The sequence below is a fragment of the Rhinolophus sinicus genome, chromosome 15 (genome assembly GCF_057876585.1).
Source record: "Rhinolophus sinicus isolate RSI-liver-muscle chromosome 15, RSI-T2T, whole genome shotgun sequence".
In the NCBI taxonomy this organism is placed as follows: domain Eukaryota; kingdom Metazoa; phylum Chordata; class Mammalia; order Chiroptera; family Rhinolophidae; genus Rhinolophus; species Rhinolophus sinicus.
In genome coordinates, this window is record NC_142515.1 from 26,135,975 (window position 1) to 26,163,076 (window position 27,102).

The 27,102-nt window shown below is 52.5% G+C and overlaps 1 protein-coding gene across 1 annotated transcript in view; it reads left to right on the top strand.

Moving 5' to 3' along the window:
* RRP12 (ribosomal RNA processing 12 homolog) overlaps positions 1–21,866 on the top strand; it is a 28,999-nt gene extending 7,133 nt beyond the window's left edge. Inside the window, exons 9-34 of the mRNA XM_074339271.2 lie at positions 66–164; positions 797–888; positions 2,461–2,572; positions 2,805–2,902; positions 4,148–4,262; positions 5,271–5,413; positions 5,649–5,770; positions 6,696–6,760; positions 6,849–7,011; positions 7,423–7,577; positions 7,842–7,909; positions 8,485–8,578; positions 9,534–9,692; positions 9,812–9,892; positions 10,137–10,242; positions 10,466–10,573; positions 11,046–11,203; positions 12,609–12,700; positions 12,906–13,061; positions 13,153–13,325; positions 13,531–13,665; positions 16,148–16,197; positions 18,585–18,657; positions 20,149–20,216; positions 20,520–20,602; positions 21,355–21,866. Coding sequence (XP_074195372.2) covers positions 66–164; positions 797–888; positions 2,461–2,572; positions 2,805–2,902; positions 4,148–4,262; positions 5,271–5,413; positions 5,649–5,770; positions 6,696–6,760; positions 6,849–7,011; positions 7,423–7,577; positions 7,842–7,909; positions 8,485–8,578; positions 9,534–9,692; positions 9,812–9,892; positions 10,137–10,242; positions 10,466–10,573; positions 11,046–11,203; positions 12,609–12,700; positions 12,906–13,061; positions 13,153–13,325; positions 13,531–13,665; positions 16,148–16,197; positions 18,585–18,657; positions 20,149–20,216; positions 20,520–20,602; positions 21,355–21,457 — 2,871 coding nt within the window. The 3' untranslated portion in view covers positions 21,458–21,866. The remainder of the gene's footprint in view (positions 1–65; positions 165–796; positions 889–2,460; positions 2,573–2,804; positions 2,903–4,147; positions 4,263–5,270; positions 5,414–5,648; positions 5,771–6,695; positions 6,761–6,848; positions 7,012–7,422; positions 7,578–7,841; positions 7,910–8,484; positions 8,579–9,533; positions 9,693–9,811; positions 9,893–10,136; positions 10,243–10,465; positions 10,574–11,045; positions 11,204–12,608; positions 12,701–12,905; positions 13,062–13,152; positions 13,326–13,530; positions 13,666–16,147; positions 16,198–18,584; positions 18,658–20,148; positions 20,217–20,519; positions 20,603–21,354) is intronic.
* Positions 21,867–27,102: the final 5,236 nt, after the last annotated feature.

Below are 27,102 nucleotides of genomic sequence, written 5' to 3' on the forward strand. Positions count from 1 at the left end.
AGGTTGAGGACCCCAGGGCAACTGTGGGCTTTGCAGTCCCCACTGAGCCTGTGTGTCCTCTCCAGCTGGTGACGGCCTGTGCCATGCAGGCTTTTCACAGCCTCTTCCATGCGAAGCCGGGCCCGGGTACCCTGCCTGCAGAGCTCAATGCTCAGATCATCACGGTGAGGCTGGGTAGTGGACGGAGGGAGGGCAAGTCTGTGTCGGGATGGGGTGGCCCTGTTACTTGTCTGCAGAGTGAGGTTGAATGGTCTGGGCTGCGCTGTCACACTGCTGGAGACCAGTTGACAGGCAGCTAGGAGATGGGCCGCCAAAGCCACATCAGCATCCCCGGGAGCTGGGGTCCTGACTCCTGACTTAGTAGCAGTTAGCTTCATAACCAATTTCAGCGTGATCTCGTGGTATTAACAGGTACCTTTGAGCAGGGACTCTCAACCTTAGGGATCTGTGGATGGATTTGAGGAAGGGAGCGGATGTGCCCCCAAATTGTTTGCAAAATGTGCTCACATGCATTTTTCTGGGAAAGGGCTCTGTGCCTTTTGTCAAGATCACAGTGGGTTGTGTGACCCAAGTTACACTCAACCGCTCCTACAGACTTTTCTCCCATAGAAGCAAAACTGGAAAGGCTTCACGGGGCAGGGAAAGGCAGCAGCTGGGAGGGCCAGGGGGGCTGTGAGTTCCAGGGCCCCACATGTAGGCCTGTCACTGGGGTGCCTGGGGACAGGAGGGGTCATTGTCATTGGGCTGCTGCCGAACACACTCGCTCAGTCACCTGCTTCTTTTGTCTTGCCTCTAGGCCTTGTATGACTACGTTCCCAGTGAGAATGACTTACAGCCCCTATTGGCCTGGCTGAAGGTCATGGAGAAAGCCCATATCAACCTGGTCAGGTAGGGTGAGGTGGAGGGACCTGAGCTGGAAGTGGGGGAGGGGGTCAGCTTCCTGGGGTTGGCAGCAGGTCCACGTTGAGGGTACAGAGGACCACCGCTTGTTTTATGAGGCACAGGGCTGGGCAGCACAGCCGGTGTTAGCCAAGGCTGACGCCTTTCCTGCCAAAGCACTGACCAGCTGGCTGAGAGCACTGCCCTCAGGGTGGGGTCCTAGTGCCATACTGATCTTGTCACCCCGGCTGTCACCCTGTGCAGTTGATTTCCTTCTGAGAGGATATTACCTGCTTTCTGCATCTCTGCCCCACTCCCCACCTGGGTTAACTGTCCCCTCCTCTTAGTCCTCCAAGTCTAGTTTCTGCTTTGTGTCTCTGTCATAACACTCACAGTTGAACTTGGCCACTTAATAGTCACCTCTCGATGATTCCGCTTTTCCCAGCTCAGGCTGAGAAGAACATAAGTGTATCAGGTGGTGACTTGCATTTTACCTGGAGGGAGGGTCTCTGAGGCTCCCCCAGGCGCCGTGCTGGGTGCCGTGCATCCATGTTTGTCCACACTGATCACCACCACCTCATGGGAAGGGCTTAGCCCATTTCCTAAACCAGAAATGGAAGCACTGTGAGTCAGGTGGTCACGCAGCTGCTAAGGAGCACAGCCAGGTCTGTAGCCCAGGTCGGCCAGGTCCATGTCCTTCTTCCTGCACTAAACCACCTTTCACCTGGATGGGCTGGAAAAGGGGAAAAGCCTCGTTCTCTGCTTCTCAGGATTTATCCTACAGGAGGACTCCCACAGTTGCGCCAGGATGCTTGTTGTAGCACCATAAATAATGGCAAAAAAGCCTAGAGACATCCTAAATGTGTCTTAGGAGGGGACTGGTTAAATACAAACAGTGAAATACCACACAGCTGTTAGAAATAATTGAAGTAGATGGGTGCGTGTTGACGTGGAAAGACCTCCACGATATGCTGAGGAAAAGCAAGGTGCAGCACAGCAGATGGTGTAATTACATGCCTATTCTGAATCCAACCAGGGTGGGAACCCTGACCCCTCCCTCCTCTAGCTGGGTGGCCTTGGGCAACTTACTTAACTTTTCTGTGCCTCAGTTGTCTCATCCATAAAATGGGAATTGTAATAGGACTTAATCTCAGTTTTTGCAAGGTTTAAATGAATTAATGTGTTGTTACATCTGTGCTTGGCATGTGTATAAGTGTTACGTAAACATTAGTAACTGTTATTTTTTATGTTTGTATATGCATAAAAACATCTGGTAGAGTACTCGAGAAACTTAACCTTGATTTTTCCTTGGGGAAGTGCATTCGAGGGTCAGTCTGGGAGAATGAGGTGATAAGGAAGGCATGCTCTTCATTTTGTACCCTGGAGACCTATTTGAATTTTTTAACCACGTGTAGCTATTTCTTGAATGACAGCACTATTGGCAACCAGAAGGGCCGATTAGAAGGGCCCTCCCTCCAGGTAAAATGCCCTGCAGATCAGTGACTGTTGTTGGGCCTGGGCCACCCAGGTCCTAAAGGCCCAGGGCCAGGCCCCATAGAATTCTGTCTTTTCTCTTGATAGGCTACAGCCGGACCTGGGACTGGGCCACCTCCCTCGCTTCTTTGGAACTGCGATGACCTGCCTCCTCTCCCCCCACTCACACGTGGTGACAGCTGCTACCCAGAGTCTCCAGGTACTGTACCCCCCACTAGCCCCAGCTTTAGTTGGGTAGCAGAGAGCACAAGAGGTTCTGCCAGCTGCCCAGTCTCTCCTAGAGCTCGCCCCAGACCTCCAGCTGCATCCTGGAGAGGCAGTTCTGGGGTAGGGATAGGCTTCCTAGAAGCTTCAGGAAGCAGAAACCTGGAAGGGCTGAGTGGCACTGGGGGGCGGTCTTGGGCCCAGACAGCTGCGACCTCTTTTTGCAGGAGATCCTGAAGGAGTGTGTCGCTCCCCACATGGCCGGCATTGGCTCCGTGACCTCCTCAGCCTCAGGCCCTGGCCAGTATGTTGCCAAGATGTTCAGGTGAGAACATGGCATCCGTGATAGGAAGGAATAGGGTGGGTGTACCTTGTAGAAAGTTCCTTATAATGACAAGCACTCCATGTGTCACTTACTCTGGGCCACATGCACAATGCCAGAGTAGCTGCTGCCAAGTTGAGTACGTCCCAGGTGCCATAGTCTGGTGCTCATGAGCGTGGACTCTGGGGCCAGTCACCTGGGACAAGTTCCTCCACCTCCCGATACTTCAGGGTCTTCATCAGTCAAAGGGTACTAACAGGTGAGGATTAAATGAGGTAATATGTACAAAGTACTCAGAACAGTACCTGACGTGTAGTTAAGCACTCAATAAATAGAAACTACTAGTAGTCCCTGTGGGTCTAGGAAATAGGTACTGACCCCATTTTACAGATAGGCAAACTGAGGTCACCCAGCTAGTAAGTGGCAGCCTGACCTCAGTGCCCACCTGCTCTGCGTACCTCCTAGAGGAGCAATTCACAGCCCCAGCCACAGCCCACTCTCAGCCTCCCAGGGGGCGGTGAGGAGCCTCAGCATCAAGCACACTGGGTGGTCCCGGGAAAGGGGCTGGGATCCTTGGTGTCTCCTCTGGGTCTCTGCTCAGCGTCAAGTAGTGGTGCTTTGCGTACTGTTCCTTGTGAGGAATAGGCCCATTTCCTATGGCTACATGTGGGGTGAAGTTTTAGGGAAACAGGAATAGAACTGTCCCCACCCATAACTCATCTGTTGCCCCACATTGACCCCTGTTGGCCATTCTTGCCTAAAAGCCCCCGAGGGCTAGACTGGGAGATGGAGACGACCAAGGTGTGCACGTGCCTGGAGGGGCCAGTGGCAGGACCAGCCCTCCCCAGTGCAGCTTCCCCGTTCTGCCCAGGCCACCACTTCTTACCCCGCCATCCCACCTCGGGTCAGGCCAGGAAAGCATGAGACAATGACAAAGCGTGGGCTTTGGAGGCCCAGTTTGGCCACTAGCACAGTGACCCTGACAGGTTATTTCATCTCTCTGAGCTTCAGTTTCCCCATCTGAATATGGAACAAATAACCTACCTCACAGGTTTCTCTTTAAGTGCGAGGATTATGTAAATTAAACTCAGCACGGGCAGGGTGGGCACTTCATAAATGCTAGTTGTCCCCCTTGGCCCTGCCCTTACTGGCCCGCTGATGGTCCGTAGCTCCTGGTGGCAGCCATTGCCTTCCTGGCTGGGGCCCAGGGGTCGTGACCATGGCCCTGACTGCTTGCTTCCTTGGCAGGGCAGTAGAGGAGGGCCTGACATACAAATTCCACGCGGCCTGGAGCTCCGTGTTGCAGCTGCTGTGCGTCTTCTTTGAGGCGGCTGGGAGGCAGGCCCATCCTGTGATGAAGAAGGTGCGTTGAGGGGCTGTTGCGACCAGGGCAGCGGGCGTTTGCACTGGGGGACCCTGGAAGGGGTCTCTGTTATCTCTGCACTTTAACCCAACACTTAGTGCCCACAGCAGTTGCCCAGTACTGTGTCCCCAGGAAGATGACTGGACTAGTGTGGGAAGAACAAGAAGACGGGCAGCAGCCCCCCTCCCTACAACATGCTCACTAGTGTTGGCTGGACTTGATAGCTTTGAATAGGGAACCAATGTGATTCTCTCTCACCCCTAGCCCTTATCTTTTACTTTTTAAGTTTCTGGATTTTCTGTGAGTGGGTGTAATGTATTAAGCAGCCTTTGGTTGCAGGGAGGTGACTGGCCCAGAGTAAATCACCTAAGGATCGGTGATCCTCCCAGCTCTGGGCCAGGGCCCAGGCATCTCATCAGCAGGCGGAGCAGCTCCGGGCCTCCCTCCTCCCGCCTTGTGGAGCCGTCCTCACTGACCCCTCCCACATTGCTGGTTGGAAGAAAGGAGCCAGCCTTGGGGGGCCGGCTTTCTCGGGAGGCCTGGCTCGGGCCCTGAGAGATGAACTTGGCAGACTTGCCTTCCTAGGAGAGGCCCATGAGGAGTGAGCCTCGCAGGGGGACTCCAGGCTCTGGTGAACCAGAGCGTGCAGCTCTGTCTGGACGGGCAGCTGGTCCTCAGGGCCTGCTAATTTGCCAGTTGTCACACGCAGGTCTGCCTTTGCCAGACCTTCCCATTTTTCAAGATAAACTGGAGATGTACATTTGTGTGTAAAATCTGATTTTTGCATGTTATTAACTAGTGCAGAATTTGTTTTAATCTTAGGGCGTTGGGGAGGGCTCAGACATCAGTGGGTTGCATTTGTTTATTGGTTTGTGACCTCTGACCTAGCACTTAACCTGGGCCCACGCTCCAGACCTCATTCTCTTTCAGACTTCGGCTCAGACTCAGCCACGGGTGCCTGCTCTGTGAGCATGTCTTGATGTACAGTCTCTTGTCTCTTTGCTCCAGTGCCTCCAATCCCTGTGTGACCTGCGCCTCTCCCCCCACTTCCCCCACACAGCAGCTCTGGACCAGGCAGTGGGGGCTGCGGTGGCCAGCATGGGACCTGAGGTGGTTTTACAGGCTGTGCCTCTGGAGATTGATGGCTCTGAGTAAGTGTGACCCTGGTGGGCTTCTGTATGAGCCCCAGGAAGGTCAGATGGCTTTCTGTCCCCCAGAAGGGTGTCCACGCCTTCGGGTGAACTCCCTGTGTGCTGTGTAGGAGTCAGCAGGAGAGACCAGCGCAGGCTGGCATGGCTCCTTGGCTCAGCAGGGGACTTTCTGCTGGGTATGCTGCCCACCAGGCTGTCACCTCTTCCTTACTGAGCCTTCCCTGCCTCTGCCCAGAGAGACTCTGGATTTCCCACGGAGCTGGCTGCTGCCCGTCATCCGGGACCACGTCCGGGAAACACGACTTGGTTTCTTCACCGCCTACTTCTTGCCCCTGGCTACCACCCTGAAGAGCAAAGGTACGGGGCCCCCCGCAGTTCTGGAGGCTCAGCTGGAAGGGGTCGGGAAGAGCTCCCGGTCCTGCACTCCAGCCTTAGGATGTTCGGCAACCTCCCTCTGCCAAACAGATGGCCAGCTAGTGCTTGTGCCTAACTCGGCGGCTGTCCCTCCCCTCTGCTCCGAGGCATGGCCTGGCCTGCCCTGTGGTGGCAGACACTGGCCTCCTCTCCCACTAAGGAAATAGACAAGTAGACAGCAGTTTACGTGTTTGCAGAGATGTTCCTACCAAAAACTCTGAAACTACCTGCGCGTCCCTCAACAGGGCTTTGGCGAAGTTAGTTATGGAAAAGCCCACGGTGGGACATAATGTGGTCCTTGTAAAGAAAGAAAGAGAGCTTATGTGCGGGTGTCTAGTAAATGGGGAGGTGAACAGATTAGATTCAAATCTCAGCTCTTCCATGCCACAGTTTGGTGACTTTGGGCAAGTTTATTCAACTTCTGGGTCTGCTCCTCATCTGTAAAATGAGGACAATAATTGTGACATCATGAAGGTTAAATGAAAGAATCACGTAAGTGCCCATTATGCAGCCTGGCATGTAGAAGTTGTTCAATAAATGTTGTCAACTTAATTGTCAAGTAAAAACAAGGTTTCAGAACAATATATGTGTGGTACAATCCTGTTTATATTTTTAAAAGTGTATGTGTGTTTAAAGAAATATAAGAAAGTCAAAAGAGATAGTAGCCATTCCCGGGGGAGTGAGATTATGGGGAGACATCCCCTTTTTGTTTTATAGGGGTCTTTTTAGGTTTTCAGCAGGAAGTTTCAATCTATTGTGGGGAAGAAATCACCCATATTCTCGTCTGGGCTTTTGGTTTTGGTGAAAATGCGTCGTGGTGGCCAGGAGGGTGCTCAGGGTCATACTGTGTCTTTGTGTCACACTCCAGCAATGGACCTGGCGCAGGCGGGCAGCACAGTGGAGTCCAAGATCTATGACACACTGCAGTGGCAGGTAAGGGGTCACTTGGAATGTGGGTTGGACGGTGTAGGGGTGCAGTTTTTTGGGTGTCACTCTCCTTTACTGTCCTCTTCCTCCCCAGATCTGGACCCTCCTGCCTGGGTTCTGCACGAGGCCAACAGATGTGGCTGCCTCCTTCAGAGGGCTGGCACGGACGCTGGGCACAGCCATCAGTGAGCACCCAGACCTGAGGGTCACTGTGTGCCAGGCCCTGCGCACCCTCATCACCAAGGGCTGCGAAGCAGGTACGTGTGGGCTCTGCAGTCAGGAGCTGGTGGGAGGATGGCTGCAATGGCATGGTTCCCCTGACCCCATCTCCTGGCCTGTTATGGCTTACCGCTGAGCCATGGGTATCCTTTGCAAGGACCTGGGCTTCTGCTGGGGATCCAAGGATGCCGAAAATGGCCCCTTGTCTCTCCCTGCTCCCAATGTGCTGACAGCTGTGAGGAGTTACCTAATTGGTGTTGACCGGAGGCGTGGAGGAGTATAGACCACGGTGGCACCTAGTTCTTTGTGCTCTAGCCTCAGCCTCTCCTATCCCAGAGAAGCCACACATCAATGGTCCTATCATGGGTCCCCCAAAAGGATGCCTCAGGGCTGCAGCCCAGCAGGTTCAACTCCTGCCCCTTTTATGTAAACTTTGGTCCTCCTGCCAGAGGCCGACCGTGCTGAAGTGAGCCGCTTTGCCAAGAACTTCCTGCCGATCCTTTTCAACCTGTATGGGCAGCCTGTTGCAGCTGGGGACACCCCAGCCCCTCGCCGAGCCGTGCTGGAAACCATCAAAACTTACCTCACCATTACTGAGCCTCAGGTGAGCTGGTAGACGGAGGTGGCGCGTGTAGGCTTGGGTGTATTGGCAATGCCGAGACCTTACCCACCAGGCCTCACTTGGGCCTCTGCCACCTGGAGAAGAGGTGACCAGATAACCAGCGGTGGCGGCTGGTCTGAGCTTGAGGCTTCTAAACAACGGTGGGGGGAAGGGTGTCAGTGGGGAGAAGAGGGCGCAGTTCTGTGACCTGCCGTTGCTCTGTTTTCTCTCATCAACTCCCTCCTCTCATCCCTTTGGGGCTGCCAGTTGGTGAATGGTTTCCTGGAAAAAGCCAGTGAGAAGGTGCTCGACCCTGCTAGCTCGGACTTCACCAGGTAAAATGTGCCACTTGAGCTGAGGCAGCCCAGGGTTCTAGAGGGTGTGCCTAGCAGAAGCCTGTGGATTATGTCTGGAATAATTCAGGAAAGACAAGGTATTAAATGTCCTCAAGTCTCTGTGAGGCCTGGCTGACTCCTCCTTCCTGGAGAGTCATAATAGTCTCCTAGGGAAGGATGAGGACCCTGGAGACTCAGTGCCTGGGTTCTAATCCCAGCTCTACCACTTACAGGCTGTGTGACCTTGGGCAAGTTACTTACCCACTCTGTGCCTCTGTGTCATCATCTGTACAAGGGACATGCTAACAGTACCGCAGCAGGGTTGCTGTGGGGAGTGAAGGGGTTAACACTGACTGGTCAAGCACCTGGAATGGTGCCTGGTACCTGATGAGAGCTTGATTTGGTACAAGCTATGATTGTCATTCATGGGCCCTTGTGAGGTCCTTGTCCTTCTCACCCTCACTTCTCCCACCTGCCTCCCACCTGCCCCGTAGCTGACAGACATAAGGACGCTGGTAGTCTGTGCCCTTCTCTAGCCCTTGCTAAGCTCCTTGGTCTCCTGTCCTGCTGAGCAGATTATCTGTCCTGGACCTGGTCGTGGCCTTGGCTCCTCATGCTGACGAAGCTGCCATCAGCAAGCTGTACTCCACCATCCGGCCCTACCTGGAGGTGAGCCCCAGGGCTGCGACCCCCACACAGCCACACTTGTGGCAGAAGGGGCCGCCTTGGAAAGGTGGGCCCTGTCTCCTTGTCTTCAGCCCTTGCTGCTGCCCAAGATTAGGGCTTCATCTGCTTTCTCGTGGTGTGGCTGCCCTTTGTACCCTGTTTAGCCCATCTGTCATATAGGTGACTAAAATGCACAGCCGTGTTCAGGCCTTACCTGCTGAGAAGCCTCTTGTAGAACCGAAGCCATACTCCCTTGCCTGGCTTGTTCCCTGGGCCGTTTTAACCTGGACTAATCTTCATTCCCGTCACTCTCATCACCCCTTTTCCCCCCCTCATCCCTCCGCCACCACTCCGGCCTCATTAAGCTGTTTTAAGAGTCACAGGTATAATGGGCCCCTTTAGTGCCTTTGCACATGCGAGGTCTTCTGCCTGACGTGCTGTGGCTGTCACCACTGCAACAGTTTAATAAGCAGTTACCCAACCATGTGAGAAGTGCTCTGGAGTAGAATATGCAGGCGACCCGGAAGTCCAGGGCAGAGCCACCGAACTGCAGGAGAGGTGTCCAGGGGGAGTGGCAGGGAGCACAAGGAATTAGGCAAAAAAGGAGAGAGAGCAGAGTGCTCCAGTACAAAGGTGAGCGTGCACACAGCCTTGGCACACTCCAGGCACTGCGAGTTCGCTGGCATGAGCGTTACTTAGAAGTGGGCCAGTGGAATGGACCGGAGCTCTGGGTCGGTGTCTCCCCGCAGCATCCCTGCCTGACAGAGTTAGCTTCTGGCCTGCAGACTCTGCCAGCTCTCTCATCAGCCCTCATGAGCACAAGAGACGGGGCCATCTTCTCTGAATCCCCTCTAGTGCTGGCCCGTTAATTGTGACTGCTCTGGGACTGTCATTAGATGGGTGGTAGACTCCCAGTTCGCCCTCTTCACCCATCCCTGTTCCCTGTGTGCCCTCCCAGAGCAAGGCCCATGGGGTACAGAAGAAGGCCTACCGCGTGCTGGAGGAAGTGTGTGCCAGTCCCTGGGGCCCCGGGGCCCGCTTCGTGCAGAGTCACTTGGACGACCTGAAGAAGACCCTGCTGGACTCGCTGCGGACCACTTCCTCACCTGCCAAGAGGGTAAGGATTCCAGAGGGCAAGTAAAGGACGCCAGGAAAGGACCACGTGGAGACGCTTAGGGGGCTTCAGGGACAGGGTGGCTTTGAGGGGTCCCCATCATTGTCCCTTTTGCCCTGCAGCCCCGTTTGAAGTGCCTCATACATATTGTGAAGAAGCTCACAGCCGAGCATGAGGAGTTTATCACTGCCCTTGTCCCAGAGGTGAGGGGTGCAGGCGTGTGTACGTGCGTGCGTGCGTGCGTGTGTGTGCGTGTGTGTGTTGGGGAGTTCCTTGGAGTGTGGCTCCTAAAGGCCTGTCAGGATCAGGGGAGGGCACTACTGGATGTGGGGATGGGCTTGATTCACGGCCCGGGAGCAGGAGTGCTCCTACCTACACCTTCTGCCTCGGCCACCAACCCCAGGGTGGCCAGCTGGGGAGGACGTGCTCATGGCGCTATCTGGGCAGGTGATCCTGTGTACCAAGGAGGTATCGGTGGGTGCTCGGAAGAATGCGTTCGCCCTGCTGGTGGAGATGGGCCACGCTTTCCTTCGGTTTGGCCCAAGCCAGGAAGGTGAGGCTTGGGTCATGCAGGACGGGGGTGGTGTTCTGCCCCGAGGCCTGCGGGGAGTACCTTGAAACCACTGGTCAAAGAGAAAAGGTAGAGAGCGCTGTCTGGCTCTGGACCTGGCAGCCTGCTCCTCTCTGGCTGGAATCCCCCGCCCTGCTGGGCCCGAGATGCAGTGTGTGGGCTGGGCTCTGCTCTGGTGCAACTTGTCTCCCCTCTTCCCCCCCAGAGGCCCTGCAGCGCTACCTCATCCTGATCTACCCTGGCCTTGTGGGCGCCGTCACCATGGTCAGCTGCAGCATCCTGGCCCTGACCCACCTCCTTTTCGAGTTTAAAAGTAAATCTGACTTCCTTGAAGGCCTGGGAAGCCCTTGGGGTAGGAAAATGCCCAGAAGGGTGGCTACTAGACAGAGGAAGGAAGAAAAGCTGGAGCCAAGCCCGGCTGCTTCCCATCTTCTTCGCTGCCCAGCTAGGCCCTCCCACTTCCCAGCAACTATCTCACATCCCATTCTCAGAGTGGACCGGAGGAGGTAGGTCCCATGCCCGATTTCCGTCCTGGTTCTGCCTCTTACCAGCAAGTTTACACGTCTCCTCAGCGTGACTCTCTTACCTCTAAAAATGGGAGCAAAAAATAGCACCTCCTCGTAGGGTGGTTGAAGGACCAGAGGAGATATTCCATGAAAGTGACCGGACCCGTGCCAGACACACGAAAGTCCCCAAATGTTAGCTCCCACTCTTGTGACCTGGCAAGGTGTTGGGTGTGGATGGGGTTCTGGGTGTCTCTGATAGTGGCTCTCTGGCCACCACAGGTCTGATGGGGACAAGCACCGTAGAGCAGCTGCTGGAAAACGTGTGCCTGCTCCTGGCCTCCCGCACACGGGATGTGGTCAAGTCAGCGCTGGGCTTCATCAAGGTGGCGGTGCTTGTCATGGACGTGGCACACCTGGCCAAGCATGTGCAGCTGGTGGTAAGTGCCCACCTTCCCTGCAGTGGGTGGCACCGTGGCCTCTGAGCTGCTGTCATGGAACCAGTGAGTCTCGAGGCCAGCAAATTTCAAATGTTTTTAACTACACACTATCTTGTGCAACAGAAGGTCATGCAGGAGCCCTGGAAGGGACGAGTAGGGAACGTCCACGTGGTAGAGACAAGGGAAGGGCACAGTGGCCAGGCTGCCTCTTGTCACCCCCGTGGGCCCTCCACAGAAGCAAGGGCTCTGTAGGGCAGAGGCCAGTGGGCAGGGCCACCCCTCATTTTACAGATAGGGAAACTGAGGCCAGAGGTTTCCCTAGGTCACAGTGCTAGTGAGAGGAGCCCTGGGAACAGAACCCAAAGCTCAGGACTAACTGGGCTCTCCCTGGCAGGCCCTCATCTCACGTTTCCCCCCCTCTTGCATTTTGACCTTCTGGTTTTGAGAAGGCTCCTCTGGAAGCCCCATCTGGGCTGCAGAAGGGCCCAAAAAGCCCTCTGGTGTTAGGTCCCTGGCCCGCTTCAGCCAGGCATGAGGTGTGCAGCAAGCTGGGACTGTCTTTCAAACCCTCTGTCCACCGCACCCACTGCCTCAGTTTCCCACTTCCTCCTGGATTCCGTCTCATCAGACCTCCAGGTCCCTCTTGCCTATCACTTTGAGTCTGTCCTTAGGTCGAGACAAGGAGGAGCGGATGAGAGTCAGGATAGCCTGTCCCCGCCCTCCAATTCCAAAGCCTGCAGCCTACCTAGAGACCACAGGTGGGAGAACAGCCAGAGCGGAGATCCGTTCTGAAATTATTAGAATTGACAAAAGCCCTTCCCCCCAGCCCCTTTGGGTGATGAGATACTGCAGATATCTGCCACCCACGCGTTTCCCAAACCAGGCTGCACGAAGGCTTGAGAGCAGTTCAGCCAGAGATTAATGCAGGGTGATAGAAGAGACATATAGAACAAAGAGAAACGTGGTGGTGTTGGGGGCAGAGTGTGAGCCTTGGAGTTAGATCTGGGCTAACTCCTGCCTTTGTGGCCATTTAGCAGCCACTGAACTCTGTGCCTCAGTTTCCTCATCTATAAACTGGGGATGATGGTAGTCTCTGCCTCACCGGATTGTTCTAAGGATTAAGTGAGCTAATGCATGTAAGGTGCCAAACACTGTTCAAAGGACTGTAAAGCTGTAGTCTTGGCAGGGTGGTCGGGGATTGTCACAAAGGAGGGTTTAGGGGAAAGATGGGCGCTACCCAGACTGTGGAGCCTGATTGCACCAAGGGCTGAGGCAGGAACGGGGCTGTTCTTGCCCTCACCTCTTGGCTGGGCCTGGTCCTCCTGTGTCCCTGCTCTGGACAGCAGTGGGGGGCCAGGCAAGGTGGAAGGCCCCCCTTCCAAAACCCTAATACTCCACCCTGCAGATGGAAGCCATTGGGAAGCTGTCAGACGATATGCGGCGGCACTTCCGTATGAAGCTTCGGAACCTGTTCACCAAGTTCATCCGCAAGTTTGGGTCTGTGCACTGAGTGGGGTGGGGTGGCGGGAGCAGAGGAGCAGTTGAAGGGTTTCCATACCACAGGGACCCTGCAGAGAAGGGGCCGCGCGGGGGTGGGGGTGGGGCAGGTCCCTCCCCTGTGGCTGGAAGGGCTCTGGCTGAACACCTGACTAGGTAGCGCTCTCTGGCCAGTGCGCCTCAACGCACATCACTGTGCCCTCAGGTTTGAGCTGGTGAAGAAGCTGCTGCCTGTGGAATACCACAAAGTCCTGGTCAACATCCGGAAAGCTGAGGCCCGGGCCAAGAGGCACCGCGCGCTGAACCAGGCGGCTGAGGAAGAGGAAGAGGAGGAGGAGCCCGCCCAGGGCACAGGTGACAGGTGAGACGTGTGGTGTGGAGTGTGCCCAGGCAGTGCCCAGCTGCCCCGCCTCTCCTGGGAGCCCGCTGACGTGGGGCTTGTCTGTCCTCAGCATCGAGGAGATTTTGGCCGACTCCGAGGACGAGGACAGTGAGCAAGAGGAAAGGAGCCGGGGCAAGGAGCAGCGGAGGCTGACCCGGCAGAGGAGCCGGGCCTGGCTGAAGGAGGGTGGTGGGGATGAGCCCCTCAACTTCCTGGACCCCAAGGTGGCCCAGCGAGTCCTAGGTGAGCAAGAAGCAGCTGGCTCAGAAAACAGGCCGGCCTTGCTGACTTCCTTGTGGGCCCGTGGGCAGCCCTTGCCCGCACACATGCGCCTCGCTATGCTTCAGACCCCCGTCCAGGGAACAGCCGGGCTGGTCGGTCATGATGAGGGTGTGAGTGGGTTAGGACTGGCCTTCCACCTCCTCACTGCCCGACTCTGCCACGCCAGCCACACAGCCTGGGCCTGGCTACGGCAAGAAGAAGGACCATGGCTTCAAAGTGAGTGCCGACGGCCGGCTGATCATCCGGGAGGAGGACGATGACGCTGCCACCACCAAGATGGAAGAGGAGGAAGGTGCTAAAGGTAGGGCCGCCGCCCACTCTGGGAATGCAGCTGTTTCTGGTCTGGGCCACGGCTGCACTCGCCTCTTCATTCATTTACTCATTTGTTCATTCACTCATTCATGACCGTTTGTTGGAGAACCGCAGATCAAAACAGATCTAAGGAGCTCGTATCTAAGGCAACTTGCTCAAACTTATTGATTTTCTCCAACTTTTTTGACCACATTAAGAAATCTTTTAATGTTGTAACCCAATGTTGTATATGATTCTTCTATAATTCATACAAAACTTTCAAAATACACCACTTCTCCTTACCATGTGCAGTGCACTTTGTCGGTCACTATTTTGTTATGTTTCTTTCCTTCTCCTCCTTTTTTTGGAGGCCCAGGTGGGAAGAGCCAGACTCAGACACTCCCCACCCCCCGATTCTATTGTCTCCTGTTGTCTAGGAGCCACTCAGGTGTAACACCTCCGAGTCCTGTTTCGTCTTCTGCACCCTCTCTGCGTGTGTCATCCATCAGATCACAAAAGCCCAGGTCTTCTAAGATGTACCTGTCTTCCTTTCTCGTTTGGTCCCCACTGCCATGGTCCCTATACCATTGACTCACTGCAGCCTCCTAACCAGTGCTTTCACACTGCCCCTGCCCCTCACTTATTAGCCGTGTGACTGTGGACAATTGACTTAACCTCTCTGTGCCAAAATGGGTATAATACTAGTACCTACATCAGGGGTTGTTGTGAAGATGAAACAAGTAAGCTGAAGACCACACGCACAGCAGGGTAAAAATGTGATGACACTGTTTCCTGATCTGGTCTTGCCACTGCTGCCCTCACCTTTGAAAATTCCTGTCTCCTTGCTCCCTTCCTGATGCTGAAAACACCCCTCCCCTCTCCTTCTGCCTCCCAAACCCTCCCTGCTCTTTAACGTCCAGCTCAAGTCCTTTGTGGCCTTTCCACTGCCCTTCAGCCTTCATGCCTGTTCCCTCAGAATTCCCAGCAAGCCCAGGAGACTGCCCAGCCTTCAGCATTTAGTCCCATGCTTTCTTGTGATGTTTGGTTGTTGATTGACTTTACTTGACCTTGTCTTCCCTCCAACTAGTCAGGTTCATACTTTTTTTTGTTTAATATACTGATAGTTTTTTTCAAAATTATGGTAAAATACACATAACAAAATTTGCCACCTTAACCTTTTTTAAGTGTACAGTTCAGTACTGTTAAATACATTCACATTGATGTACAACTAATCTCCAAACTTTTCATCTTGCAGAACTGAAACTCTAAGCACATTAAACAGTTCCCCATTCCCCCTCCCCTCACCCCTAACAACCACCATTTTACTTTCTGTCTCTTTGAATTTGAATTTGAATATGAATCTAGGCCTTTTTTTTTTTTTTAAAGATTTTATTGGGGAAGGGGAACAGGACTTTATTGGGGAACAGTGTGTACTTCCAGGACTTTTTTCCAAGTCAAGTTGTTGTCCTTTCAGTCTTAGTTGTGGAGGGTCCCATTCAGCTTCAAGTTGTTGTCCTTTCAGTCTTAGTTGTGGAGGGCGCAGCTCAGCTCCAGGTCCAGTTGCCGTTGCTAGTTGCAGGGGGCGCAGCCCACCATCCCTTGCGGGAGTCAAACTGGCAACCTTGTGGTTGAGAGGACGCACTCCAACCAACTGAGCCATCTGGGAGCTCAGCGGCAGCTCAGCTCAGGGTGCCGTGTTCAATCTTAGTTGCAGGGGGCGCTGCCCACCATCCCTTGTGGAACTTGAGGAATTAAACTGGCAACCTTGTGGTTGAGAGCCCACTGGCCCATGTGGGACTCGAACCGGCAGCCTTCGGAGTTAGGAGCATGGAGCTCTAACCGCCTGAGCCACCGGGCTGGCCCCTAGGCCTATTTTTTAATTGGGTTGTTTGTTTTTTGTTGTTGAGTTGTAGAGGTTCTTTATAAATTTGGTATATTAACCCTTTATTAGATGTATCATTCGCAAATATTTTCTTCCATACTGTAGGTTGCCTTTTCAGTCTTTGATGTGTCCTTTAACACAGAGAAATTGTAAAATGTTAACATAGTCCAATTTATTAACGTAGAACCAATTTGTTGGTTCCTACTTCTTTCTATCCCCACACAGTGCTCAGCATATATAGGGCAAAAAAATAGTTTCTAAGGAGGAAAATAAAGCAGTCCTCCTGGCGAAGTGGAGTGGGGCTGCGGAGTGCCTGGCTCCCCAGGAAACCTGGGGCTGTCTTAGAATCGCAAAGAAAGCTGTATTTACCTCAGAAATGGGATCACCACATCCTTCCGGGGCTGCTGTCCCTGGGACGGAGGATGGGAGGGGGAAAGGGTCAGTGTTCAGGGGTCTTGTCTCCCACAGATGGATACAGGACTTGGGGGCTGGCGTTGGCAGCTCCCTCAACCTGATGAGCCAGGAGGAGGCCGGATGAAATTTGGGTGGGCTTTGGGAAAATAGGGGCCCTCCCTGAGTGCTCACAGGCCTCTCTTCCTTTTGGCTGCAGGGGAGGATGAAGAGATGGCTGACCTGATGGAAGACTTGGGCGTCAGGCGTGTGAGTAATTCCTGCTGACGGGGGCCTGGGCCCTCAGACTTAAGTCTTGGGGCTGACGGCTTCTTACTCGCTCACCTGCGCTGCTTCCTAACTGCTCAGTGGAGCCTCAAGGAGGTACACGGCAGGCAGTCCATGGGGTATGGCGAGTGTGTGCCAGGGCCGGTGTCAGGCTGACCACCCTGTGGGGCGGGAGGGAGCTTGGCTCCCTCTGAAGCACCTGGGGCTTCCTTCAGTGTTGGCTGGGTTGTCCAGCTGAAGAAGGACGAGACAAAGCCCCTCGTCTCTCCATGAGGGCATGTGCTATGTAGTTTGCAAGGGCAACAGCTGGCTTGCATGCTCCAAGGAGTAAGCTCCCACCTGGGTGGGGGCGTCCACCGTTGAGGGGTATTGAGGGCCTCCACGAGTTACCTCATCTAATCCTCAGAGGATGTGGGGACTATTTGTCATCCTCTTTTCCAGAAGGGCTCATGAAAGATAAGTAACCTGCCCAAGGTCATAGGGGTTATAAATGTGTCTGTCTCCAGGCCCAGACTGCCTGAACCCAAATCCTGGCTTGTATGTAAAGTATGTGGCACTTAATGACACTAAGTAAGTGGTGTGGTAGTCTTATTATCACTGCATTTTTCCTGGAAGTCTTTTCTGGCCAGAGCCTACCTGGTTGTTACAGCACATCTTCACATGTGGCTTTGTAGTCCCTCTGCAGCCTACTCTTGTTGCTGGCCAGGGAGAGCTGACCACGCTCCTCCAAGGATGGCCCACAGTTTGGCACAGCAGGACTGGGGTGCCGTGTCTCAAGGCACCGAGAGGGAGCCGGGCTGGCCACACTCCACAGTTGGCTCATGGCAGGTCATCACCTGCCATCGAGATCCCCAGGCGCTTTTTTGTGTGGCAGTTGCTAAATCCTACTCCTCTGCCCACAGTTATGGCAGCATTAAAATGCTGGGGTACATGTCACAACCGCAGTTGCCAGTGGGCAGAGCTGGTGCCAGATGCCAACTGAACCAAGAACAAGCTGAGCTATCACCCTCTGTGACGCAGCCCACGTCCCATTTCCAGCCAGTTTCTGTTTCTCCACTAGGAGCCCATTCTGCGAGGCCTCAGCCAACGGAACTGGGTGCTCCCATTCCCCCAAAGTACCCTGTGTATGTTCCCTCTACCTGGCCTTTAAGCCAGTAAATGCTCCTCAGAGTTGGGGCCTGGAGCCCCCACCTCAGGATTCCCCTGGGGACCGTGAACCTAGTTTGACCAGATTTCCCAGGCAGTGTGGCTAGCACAGACCACAGTGTGGCAGTGAGCCCTGTGATCGGAGGTCTCCTGCACAACGTCCCTCTGCCTGGCCTACGTGTCGCTTTGTAGGCTCAGATCTCCCGGTGCACTAGGCTGCTGTCAGGCCTACCTCTCCCCCTTGAGCCTGACACGATGCTGGCATGTAGTAAGTGCTGAGTTGCTTCCTGTTGGATATAAGTGGGCAGGGTGACCTGTCCCATTGTCCTGTGCTCACAGCTCTGGGAACGGTAGCATTGTTGAGGAGCTGTGCTGACGTGCACAGGGGTCTCCCACCTGTCGGAGAGCCCCTGGAGCATGGGACGTACGTCCTATCTCCTGTGTCCCTATAGCCTAGCACTTACCGTGTTTCCCCAAAAATAAGACCTAGACAGACAATGAGCTCTACTGCATCTTTTGGAGCAAAACTTCATATAAGACCCGGTATTATAGTATATTATATATTATATTATATCATATCATATCTTATAGATTATATTGTATTGTACTATATGATATTAATTATATTAAAGATCCGGTCTTATTTTACTGTAAGACCCAATTTTATTTACTATAAAATAAGGTCTTATTTTACTTATTTTACTATATTAATTTTTGCCCCAAAAGACATATTAGAGCTGATGGTCTGGCTAGGTCTTATTTTCGGGGAAACAGGGTAGTAGGGAGTCAGTGAGCGTTTGACTAATGGGGAAGGTAAAGTGGTGTTCATATGAGGCAAAGAACTGGTAACGCTGTTCTCTCCAAAGAGGCCGGGACCTCATTTTCCCTGCTTGGAAGACTGGGGCTAAGCCGAGGTCAGCGTGCCCAGATGGGCTCTTGGAGCCCTGTGGAGGGAGTTCAGTGTGAAGAGGCAGAGCATGGGCAGCTGAGACAAGCTCAGCCCTGAGGACCTGGGCTGGAACCTGGCTTCTGCACTGCCTCGCTGTGTGATCTTGGATGGTTACTTGCCCCCTCTGAGCCTTAGTGTCCTCATCTGTAAGTAGGCAATCAAGTGCGTGGCAGAGGGCCTTTCCCGCTAATGCAGCTTACGACTACTTTTACTGTTACCACTAGTGCGGATGGTCATGTCTGTCTGTTCACAAACTGTGCTTACCTCTTTATAGAAGAAACCCCAGAAGCTCAAGCATCAGAAAGAGCCTGATGACGAGGAGCTGGAGATGCCCCCTCAGTACCAAGGTGAGGCTTCTACTCTTCACCTTTGAAACTCTGTCACCTGCATTAGGCAGGGTTTTGCAGGCAGAGCCACGAGGTTACACGGCCCGGTGGCACTTAGTTGGCACTAGCAAAGATTGGCTGATACGTCACTCAGGAGTGGGCTGGGAGCCAAGAGGGTCTGAGGATGAGGAAGAGCCTGGGGCTTAGGAGATCTGTGCTCAGAACCCCCAGCCCTCTGGGGGACCCCTGAGCCCCATCTCTTCCCTACCCACCCAGCCTTCCATGACGCTAGCAGCTGCCCCTTCTGCTGGGAGCTGTCTGCCTGTCTTGTCTGGTCCTGAGTCAGGCCGGGTTGGGCCTGTGTTGAGGGTGGCAGGTGGGAGGGTTAGTACTGGGCCTGCCCAGGGGATTCCCCTGTACCTTCGTCCCTGGCCCCAGGCTGTTCTCCCCAGAGCAGCTGCTAGAGGTACCAAGGTGGTTGCCCAAAGCCAGGGAACGCCTCTGTCACCTCACCTCTGCCTCCTTCCCCTCAGGGCAGCCCTGCAGGGCCCCTGTCCCGAAGCCCTTGCAGCAGAGCCCTTGTTATGTATGTGTAGGTCCAGGGGCTCCTATGGGAAGTGCCTGATCCCAGTATCAGGATTCCGTGTTTCCTCAGAGCTCCATGGCACCCTAAGCCAGCTGGAGAGCCTTGTGGCTGCTTCTCCTTTTGTGGTCCCCAGGCCGGGGCCCAGCTCACCTATTTCACTCCGAGATGGTGTGGTGCAGAAGCCGATGGTGCAGCAGGAGGCCGGGCTTCAGGATTGCTTGCCCAGCTGCTCTTAGGTCTGTGGCCTTTGCCCAGTCATGCTGCCTCTGAGCTGCTAGCTGCTCACCTGTAAAGGGGGTTCATCTGGGTCACTTCAGAGTCCTCCTGAGTCAGCATTGTAGGATTCCATCCACAACTGTGTTCACGTCCAGGTAGAAATGACACTGACTTTGGAAACATCCTGATCGCTCTGAGCTGCAGTTTTCACGTCTGTATGGTGGAGTGAGAGCTCCCGTTCTCACAGTGTTGATGTGAAGCTTGAGTGAGAGAAAGCCTATAGTGCCTCATTTTACAAATGAGGTTTGGAGGCTCAGAAAATTAGTAGACCTGCCTGAGGTGGCAGCTGGTTGAACCCGGGTCTGTCTGACTTCATAGCCTGCGTTCTTTCGCGTGTTCTTTCCTAGAACAAGTGGAACAAAAACAGCATGTGGGCTATTTTATGTTAATGGAGAATATGTATGTCCCCAGAGGTCACTGGTAGGTCTCTGTGGATTCGGGTCAGTCTGAGGAGCCCGTGGTCTGTCAAATCAGGGGACAGTCCTTTCTCAAGAAAGGTCTTTGTCCTTGGTTGGTAAGGGACAGAGCCAGGTCCCCGGCCATGACCCGTCTCCCCAGCAGCTCTCCGAACAGAAGGTGCCCAGTGCCTTTTCCTAGGAGGAGGCTGCCCTGGCTTTGCCTGACTCGTGGCTTCTGTGTTCCTTCTCTAGCTGGAGGCTCTGGCATCCATCGTCCTGTGGCCAAGAAGGCTACACCTGGGGCTGAATACAAGGCCAAGGTAAGAGTTTCAGGTGGGGGCAAGGGGTCTCCTGGCAGAGAGTCTGGGAAAGGGTGGGGCATCTGTGCCCATCACTGTCCTGGAGAGACACCTTTATGGAGCAGACTGAGGGGCACACTGAGGTCATGTTAGCATCTAAAGTCCAGGCCTCTGTTGGATGGCCTTCCAGAGCCACGGAAACTGGTGTCACCTAAGGCAGAGAATGAGGGAAGGGAGTTTGTGCAGGGCCTGCCTATCAAGTCAGAGGAGGGGATGGAGGGGAACCCCGTACTCCTAGCCGACTCTGTTTCTCTGGATGAGCAGAAAGCAAAGGGTGACGTGAAGAAGAAAGGTCGGCTCGACCCCTATGCCTACATCCCCCTGAATCGAACCAAGCTCAACCACAGGTATGGTGCCGTGCAGGGGTGGTGGGGGGCATAAGGCGGGGAGCTGTGCTCGGGGGGCCTTATTCTCATTACACTCTCCACTCAGTTGCTCAATGTCTCTTCCAGTTTTGTTTTGTTACCTTTTTTTCCCCTTTCTTCCGCCTCGCCCCCTCTCTTCCCCTCCCTCGGGTTCAAGCCGTTGTTTCTCAGTCTAGTTGTGTAGGACACAGCCCCTTGTCCCGTGCTGGTATCATGAGCCTTGCGCTCCCCGCCCCCAGGCAGTCGGTCGCCAGTCATTGGTCGACCCCTCACAGCAGCTCACAGCAGCTCACAGCAGCCCACGATGGTTGCCAGCCACTCACACTGGCCACTGGCTGCTCATGGCAGCACACTGTAGCCCATGGCAGCCCAGCTCCAGGGAGAGCTGTTGTTCACAATTTTAGCTATTGAGGGCGCAGCTCACTGGCCTATGTGGGAATCGAACCAGTGACCTTGGCATTAGGAGCAGGGCGCTCCAACCACCTGAGTCACCGGGCCGGCCCCTGTTTTGTTACTTTTTAACATGCACCTTCATGTAGTTGGTACTTACATGTATTGTGAACTTGAAGTGCTCTTTTAAACATGATAGGTCTGCCCTGAACATGTGCTACCACCACCGGGCAGCACTCTTCCTCCATTCCTGCTGCTGTGGGGAGAGCCGTGTTTTGACATTATGGGAAGGGGGGCCGCCTGTTCTCAGTGAGATGTGACCCTTCTGTTCCTTGTCCCTGCAGGAAGAAGATGAAGCTGCAGGGACAGTTCAAAGGCCTGGTGAAAGCTGCTCAGCGGGGGTCTCAGGTGGGACATAAGCTCCGCAGAAAGGATCGGAGGCCCTGATCCCCAGGGCCCCCAGGCCTGCTCTGTGGCCCAGCCCGAGGCTCCTTTTCAGCCCCCAAGCTGCCTTGACACCAGCTCAGTGCTTCAGTCTGTGTGGCAGAGCCTGGACTCAGAAGGACTTGTTGGAACCAGGGCGCGATTCCCACAGGTGCCTAGGATTTTGGGAGTTCCAAACAGGAATCGCCTTTAGAGATGTCCCAGGGGCCTGGAGACGGGAATGTGGCCCCAGTGCCCGTGAGGCAGCTGTGCCTTCCGCCCGTGGCCGTGTGCAACAGAGTAGATGGTCTTCTGTTTGCTCCAGCTGCATATAGCCACGTGGCATCCTCAGCCTGGCTCACGTCTGGGTATGTGAGATTTGCTGTGACCAGATGTAGAATAAACATGCACCACCATGCGTTGTTCTTAGAAACACTGTGTTTCATCGCCTGCCCCCTTTAGGGACAAGAAGCATCTGGTCATTGGCGACAGTGGCTTGACTCCTTCCTCTAGTCCCGGCACCCAGTCTGGGGCATAGCATGATAGCACCCAGTCTGGGGCATAACATGATAGCCCTAGGTCAGGTTTTGGATCTTGCTGAGGGACACCCACCTGTGTCATGAAGTCTTTCAGACTTCACTTTATGGTCCCAGTGAGAAGGTGACATTTGGGGGATCAGTGGACATTCCAGGGCTGCTCTGCGGAGCTGTGATTGAGCGCCAGGGATTCAGGCTAGTAAGGGGGCGCTGCACTGACTGCCCCTGGCCCCGAGTTTCTCCCAGCATCTTTGTTCGTGGATTAACAAAGTGTTTACTGAGTGCCTCTGTGTGCCAAGCACTGCCCGATCACGCACCTGGCTGATCCTCACATTCTCTTCTTCCCAGACAAGTGGATCAAGTTGTGGTACAAAGAGCAGCGTGATTCCTACTGTTCAGCTTTGTTGGTCTGGAACAGAGAATGGAGCGGTGCAGACATCCTGTTACCCTTCAGATCAGTTGTCCCACCACCCCAGGGTATCCCTGTGTGTGCTCTCCCAGCAGGCATCAAGCAGCAAAGAACGCAGGGCTTTTCCACACCCCAAAATAGGAATTGTGCTTTGTCCCCTGGTAATTGATTGACAGCTTTTCTCATCTCAGAATCTCCCCATTTGAGATGAAACCACACACTCCTTAATCGTTTCCATTCCAGTTTAATGCCCTTGGCTCTGATAATGCTCCCAGGAGGCCTTGTACACCATTCCACTCGTCCTCTAAGGGGACTCCAGTCTTGATCCATTGCTCCCAAATGAGGGCATTTCCTCTTGCTGATGTTGGGCTAGGAAGCTGGAGGAAACACACTTTGCCCAGAGGTGGCGCTATTTACACGTCTTATTCCCAGAAAGTCTGGAATTGAAGAGCAAGAAAGGTGGTCAAAGAAGAAAGAAATGTTACCATTTGCAACTACGGGGATGGACCTAGAGAACATTATGTTAAGTGAAATAAGTCAGACAGAGAAAGACAAATACCATGTGATCTCACTTACATGCTAAATCTAAAGAAAAGAATAAGTGAATGAACTAATCAGAAACAGTTTTGGAGACAGAGGAAAAACTGAGGGTTGCTAGATGGGGGGGTGGGGATAAGGGGGAAGGTGAGGGGTTTAGAAAATAGTCGGTAACCACAAGATGGCCACGGGGTTTTGAAAATTAATTTGGGGAACGTAATCAATAATGTAAAGATTTTGTAGGGTATCCGATGGACACGTGTCCCATTAGGGAGACCACCTCAGGGATGATGTAGATGCCTGATCACTGCACTGTACACCTGAAGCTGAACAATAATGAATGCCAACTACAATTTTATATATATATATGTATATATATGTGTGTATATGTATATATATGTACATATATGGTTACAGGAAGCGGAGTACAGCATTAGGAACAGAGACAGTGGAAATGTAATGGCTGTATGCGATGTCAGAGGGATAGTGGACGGGGGCGGGGGGTTCACACAGTGTGAGGGATACAAATAATAAACATCTAAGTATTGCTTTGTCTTGTGCACCTGAAACTAATTAAAAAAAAAAAAAAAGAAAAGAAAGGTGATCAAAAGGTGGTTGTAAGAGATTTGCAAAGGGGTCTAACCATGACCCCCCCATTACACTTCGGGATACAAGGTGGGTCAAATTAAACCTGTCCAGCTCCTTCCTATTTCATTTCTCAGGAAAGATTTCCACAGGTAGTAGGAAGCCTTGTGTAAGTAAGGGTATGAGCCGATTGCTCAGTATTGATGTCTTTATAAAAAAAAAAACTTTGAGGCCAATTTGCTTATTACAGCGTATTTTCCAAGGAGCTTTGTTTTCTTTCAAAGGTGGGAGTGGCAGATGACCTAAAAAGGTGGTGGTAGTGATGTGGGAACTCGATATTCTTTTGGAAGTAGACTCAAATGCAAATGATCTTGATAGCGAGACAAGAGTTAATCTGTCCCAGAAACTTCAGGTGTTTGAAACATCTGTTATGAAAATCAGTGCTGCTTTTGTTCCAATAGTGGGTGTGAAGGAATTGGGAGTGTTCATCGCAAGGCTCGTTCAATTTCAGGGCACCTGTAATGGGTGAGGAACTCCTCCAAGATCCAGATTCACGACTTGACTTTCATGGTGCTTTTGGCGATGTCAGCATCTGAGGCTTCCTCAGCCTTTCTTTTCTGGGGTCCGTCCTCTACTCATTCTCAGAAACGAATGCTACCTGACAAAACCAAAACAGCAATCCTTGTGTTGGCCAAGGATGTGGTCAGCATTGGGGATTTGCAAAGGCAATTTGCTCATGACACTTCTGGAGACAGGTGGGTCAGGTTAAACCAACCCTACCCCAGACAGCAGGCCTGGTGGTAACTCCTCACAGTTCATTCCTGGCAGTGGCTGTCTTATTAGATCTACTGTCTTATTTGCAAGCCTTCCTCAGTCCACATGTGTGATTATGTTTTTTCTGTATTGTTTGCAACACGAAAGAAAATTAAGATATTCACGTAGTCTCTGATTTCATTCTTCTTGGTTGCATATGTTTCTTCTAAGGGTAACTTAGAAAATTGGAATGTATTTTACATTTCAATATAAAAGTAATAAAAATTCACAGAACATTTGGAAAAAACAAAAATAAAATCAAGGGCTAGAATCCTTCCACCGTATTCTCACTGTTAACCCTGTATATTTCATTCCTGCTTTCTTTTTTTTATATACATGGCCCTCTTTTTTTGATACAAAAATAATTTTAAAATACAAGCTTATATTCTAAATTTGTACTTGATTATCACAAAGTTTTTTCCTAACAATGTACACATGTCAAAAACATTGATTTCAGTGGCCCGGCTTAAACATCTGCCCTGTGTAACTTGGCTCAGGTTATGTACAAAGGGTCTTCGAGTCCATAAGAATGTTGCTCCTTGATGTACGCAGGATTTTAATGCCATGACGAGGTTCTGGATCATGTGCAACGCTGTATTTAGAAAATGACATGGTGACTGTTCTTTGTTCTATTTTTGATATGCATTTTTATGAATGGATAGGTGATTGTATTCCAGAAAATAATCTTGATTCTGGGTAATGTAAGCTGGCTTGCCATTTCCTGAAATCACACTTGATGTAGCTACTGCTATTAGAAACATTTACCAAGCTGTTAGGAGGCTACCGAGTCATCCAGAGGCCAGGGCTGCAGTGACAGAAGGTTTTCTGCCATTCCAAGCCCCATTGATTGGTTATGAAAGGGCCTAGACTAGTATATTAAGGCGGTGGCCAATTATCAATAGATAACGAAGAATGTGGGTGGAAGGTGAAGTGGCCTGCCGCAGCCACGTACTTGGGCTACATACTCATTCATGGGTTGAGCTCTGGGTATTAGCTTTGCAAGTCTAAAATCGAAGTTGATCAGGTTCAGAGAGGAAAAAACTGACTCCCTAGAGGCCTAGTCAAATAGTAATTTATTAATTTGTAATGACAGATATAACTGCCAAGGGGCCTGAGACTTGGTGTCATGGTGACTGCTCCGTATGTACTCTCCCCTGCATAGGAAGTAGAATTGAAGGCTTTAGAGAGCATGAAACAGGGCAAAGGGAATCATGCGAGTAGTATATTAGTAATGTCACTGAGGTACAGCAGCTCTCCAGGTAGATGGAACACACCTGCTCAGTGGGTCCCCCTTTATTCTGGTTAGTGCTGTGACGATGGGCTAGATCCTTTTGGTGTCTTTTAGACTCTGGAGACACCTGCTGTTCAGAAGCTTTTCTGAGATTTAATTTGGCCCCTGCTTCCTTCACATGCAGGCATGCCTGGATTAAATTTCCAAGCCCTACTCTTCTGGCTGTCACCAGGGAGATGTCCTGTTCCCTCTGGGGCCTTGTACAGATAACTTGTCCTGTCCATCATGTGTGGCCTTAAGCGCAGCTTGATTTCCAGATTCCAGGGATGTAACCCTGTAGACCCATAGGTACCAGTTACGGAGCTGATAGGATTTGAGATCAGAATTACAGAGAGGATCTGAGGCACTGATGGCAGGCAGATGAATTTGTGAATGGTGCCAGAAATAGCTTGTACAGTCCTTATGGCTCCTCTGCAGGTTTTGCAAGTTCTTGAAAAGTCTTGCTTTAAACCAATATTGTTGCTACGACATACATCTTGGACTTGAGGCCACTGAGCCTGAAGTACATACCACGGCAATAACCTGGGACCAGCCCTCAGTTGTAAATATGCTCATAAAAATGACGAGGTGCAGGTTTTACATGGCCACATACAGCGATTGGATCATTGTGTGATAATTCTTATCTAAAAATGCCTGCCTTGATCATTCTAGCAGCTAGTTCGACTCCTTGCAAGTAGGTGGGGTAACCTCCAAAACAAATAATCAGCTAGCAAAGCTGACATCCAGTATTTATTCTAAGGAAACGTTTTCCTGCCCACACGAGGACGATCACAGGGCCCACGTGGATCCCCTTTCTGAGGACTTCACACGGGTCCAGTCACACCTGATCCACACCTGCCAGATTCAGATCTAAACAGGTACAGAAGCCATAACTTGAGCCATACACAGCCCTCCAGGTTATCAAACACATTCACATGCGCCATCTCTCTTGATCCCTGTGAGAACCCAAAGGTAAAGTTGAGCAGGTGGCACAAGGTAGTGCCCAGGCTTCTAGAGTTCAAGCCCACGTGGTTGCACCCTATGTAACTTGGTCCCAGAGAACACAGTGTTGCTTGGCTGTGAATTTCAAAATGCCTCATGCAGTTGGGACACCAAAATCTGGTCACCTTCGTGTTCGTCACCTTGCAGGCTCTTCACCCCCAAAGCTCTGCCTTGGGACTCAAACCAATTACAGAACAGGTTCCTTTGTACTTGGTGAGAGGAGGGTGGGGTGGTTCCAGGATTGACTTCTTGAGGACTGAGGGCCTAGGCAGGGCAGGGTGGGGTGGGGCTGCTTGCTGGGTATCCCTTCCTCTTCCTCTTCTTTTTCAGGGAGGGGGATGGAGTTGGCCTGCAAGTCCTTTCTGTCATTTTCTTCTTCCACATGCCTTATCATCTCTCCCTCTTCTCTCCGTTTCTCCTCCCTCCCCCCGTCTCTCTCTCTCTCTCTCTCTCTCTCTCTCTCTCTCTCTCTCTCTCTCTCTCTCTCTCTCTCTCTCTCTCACACACACACACACAC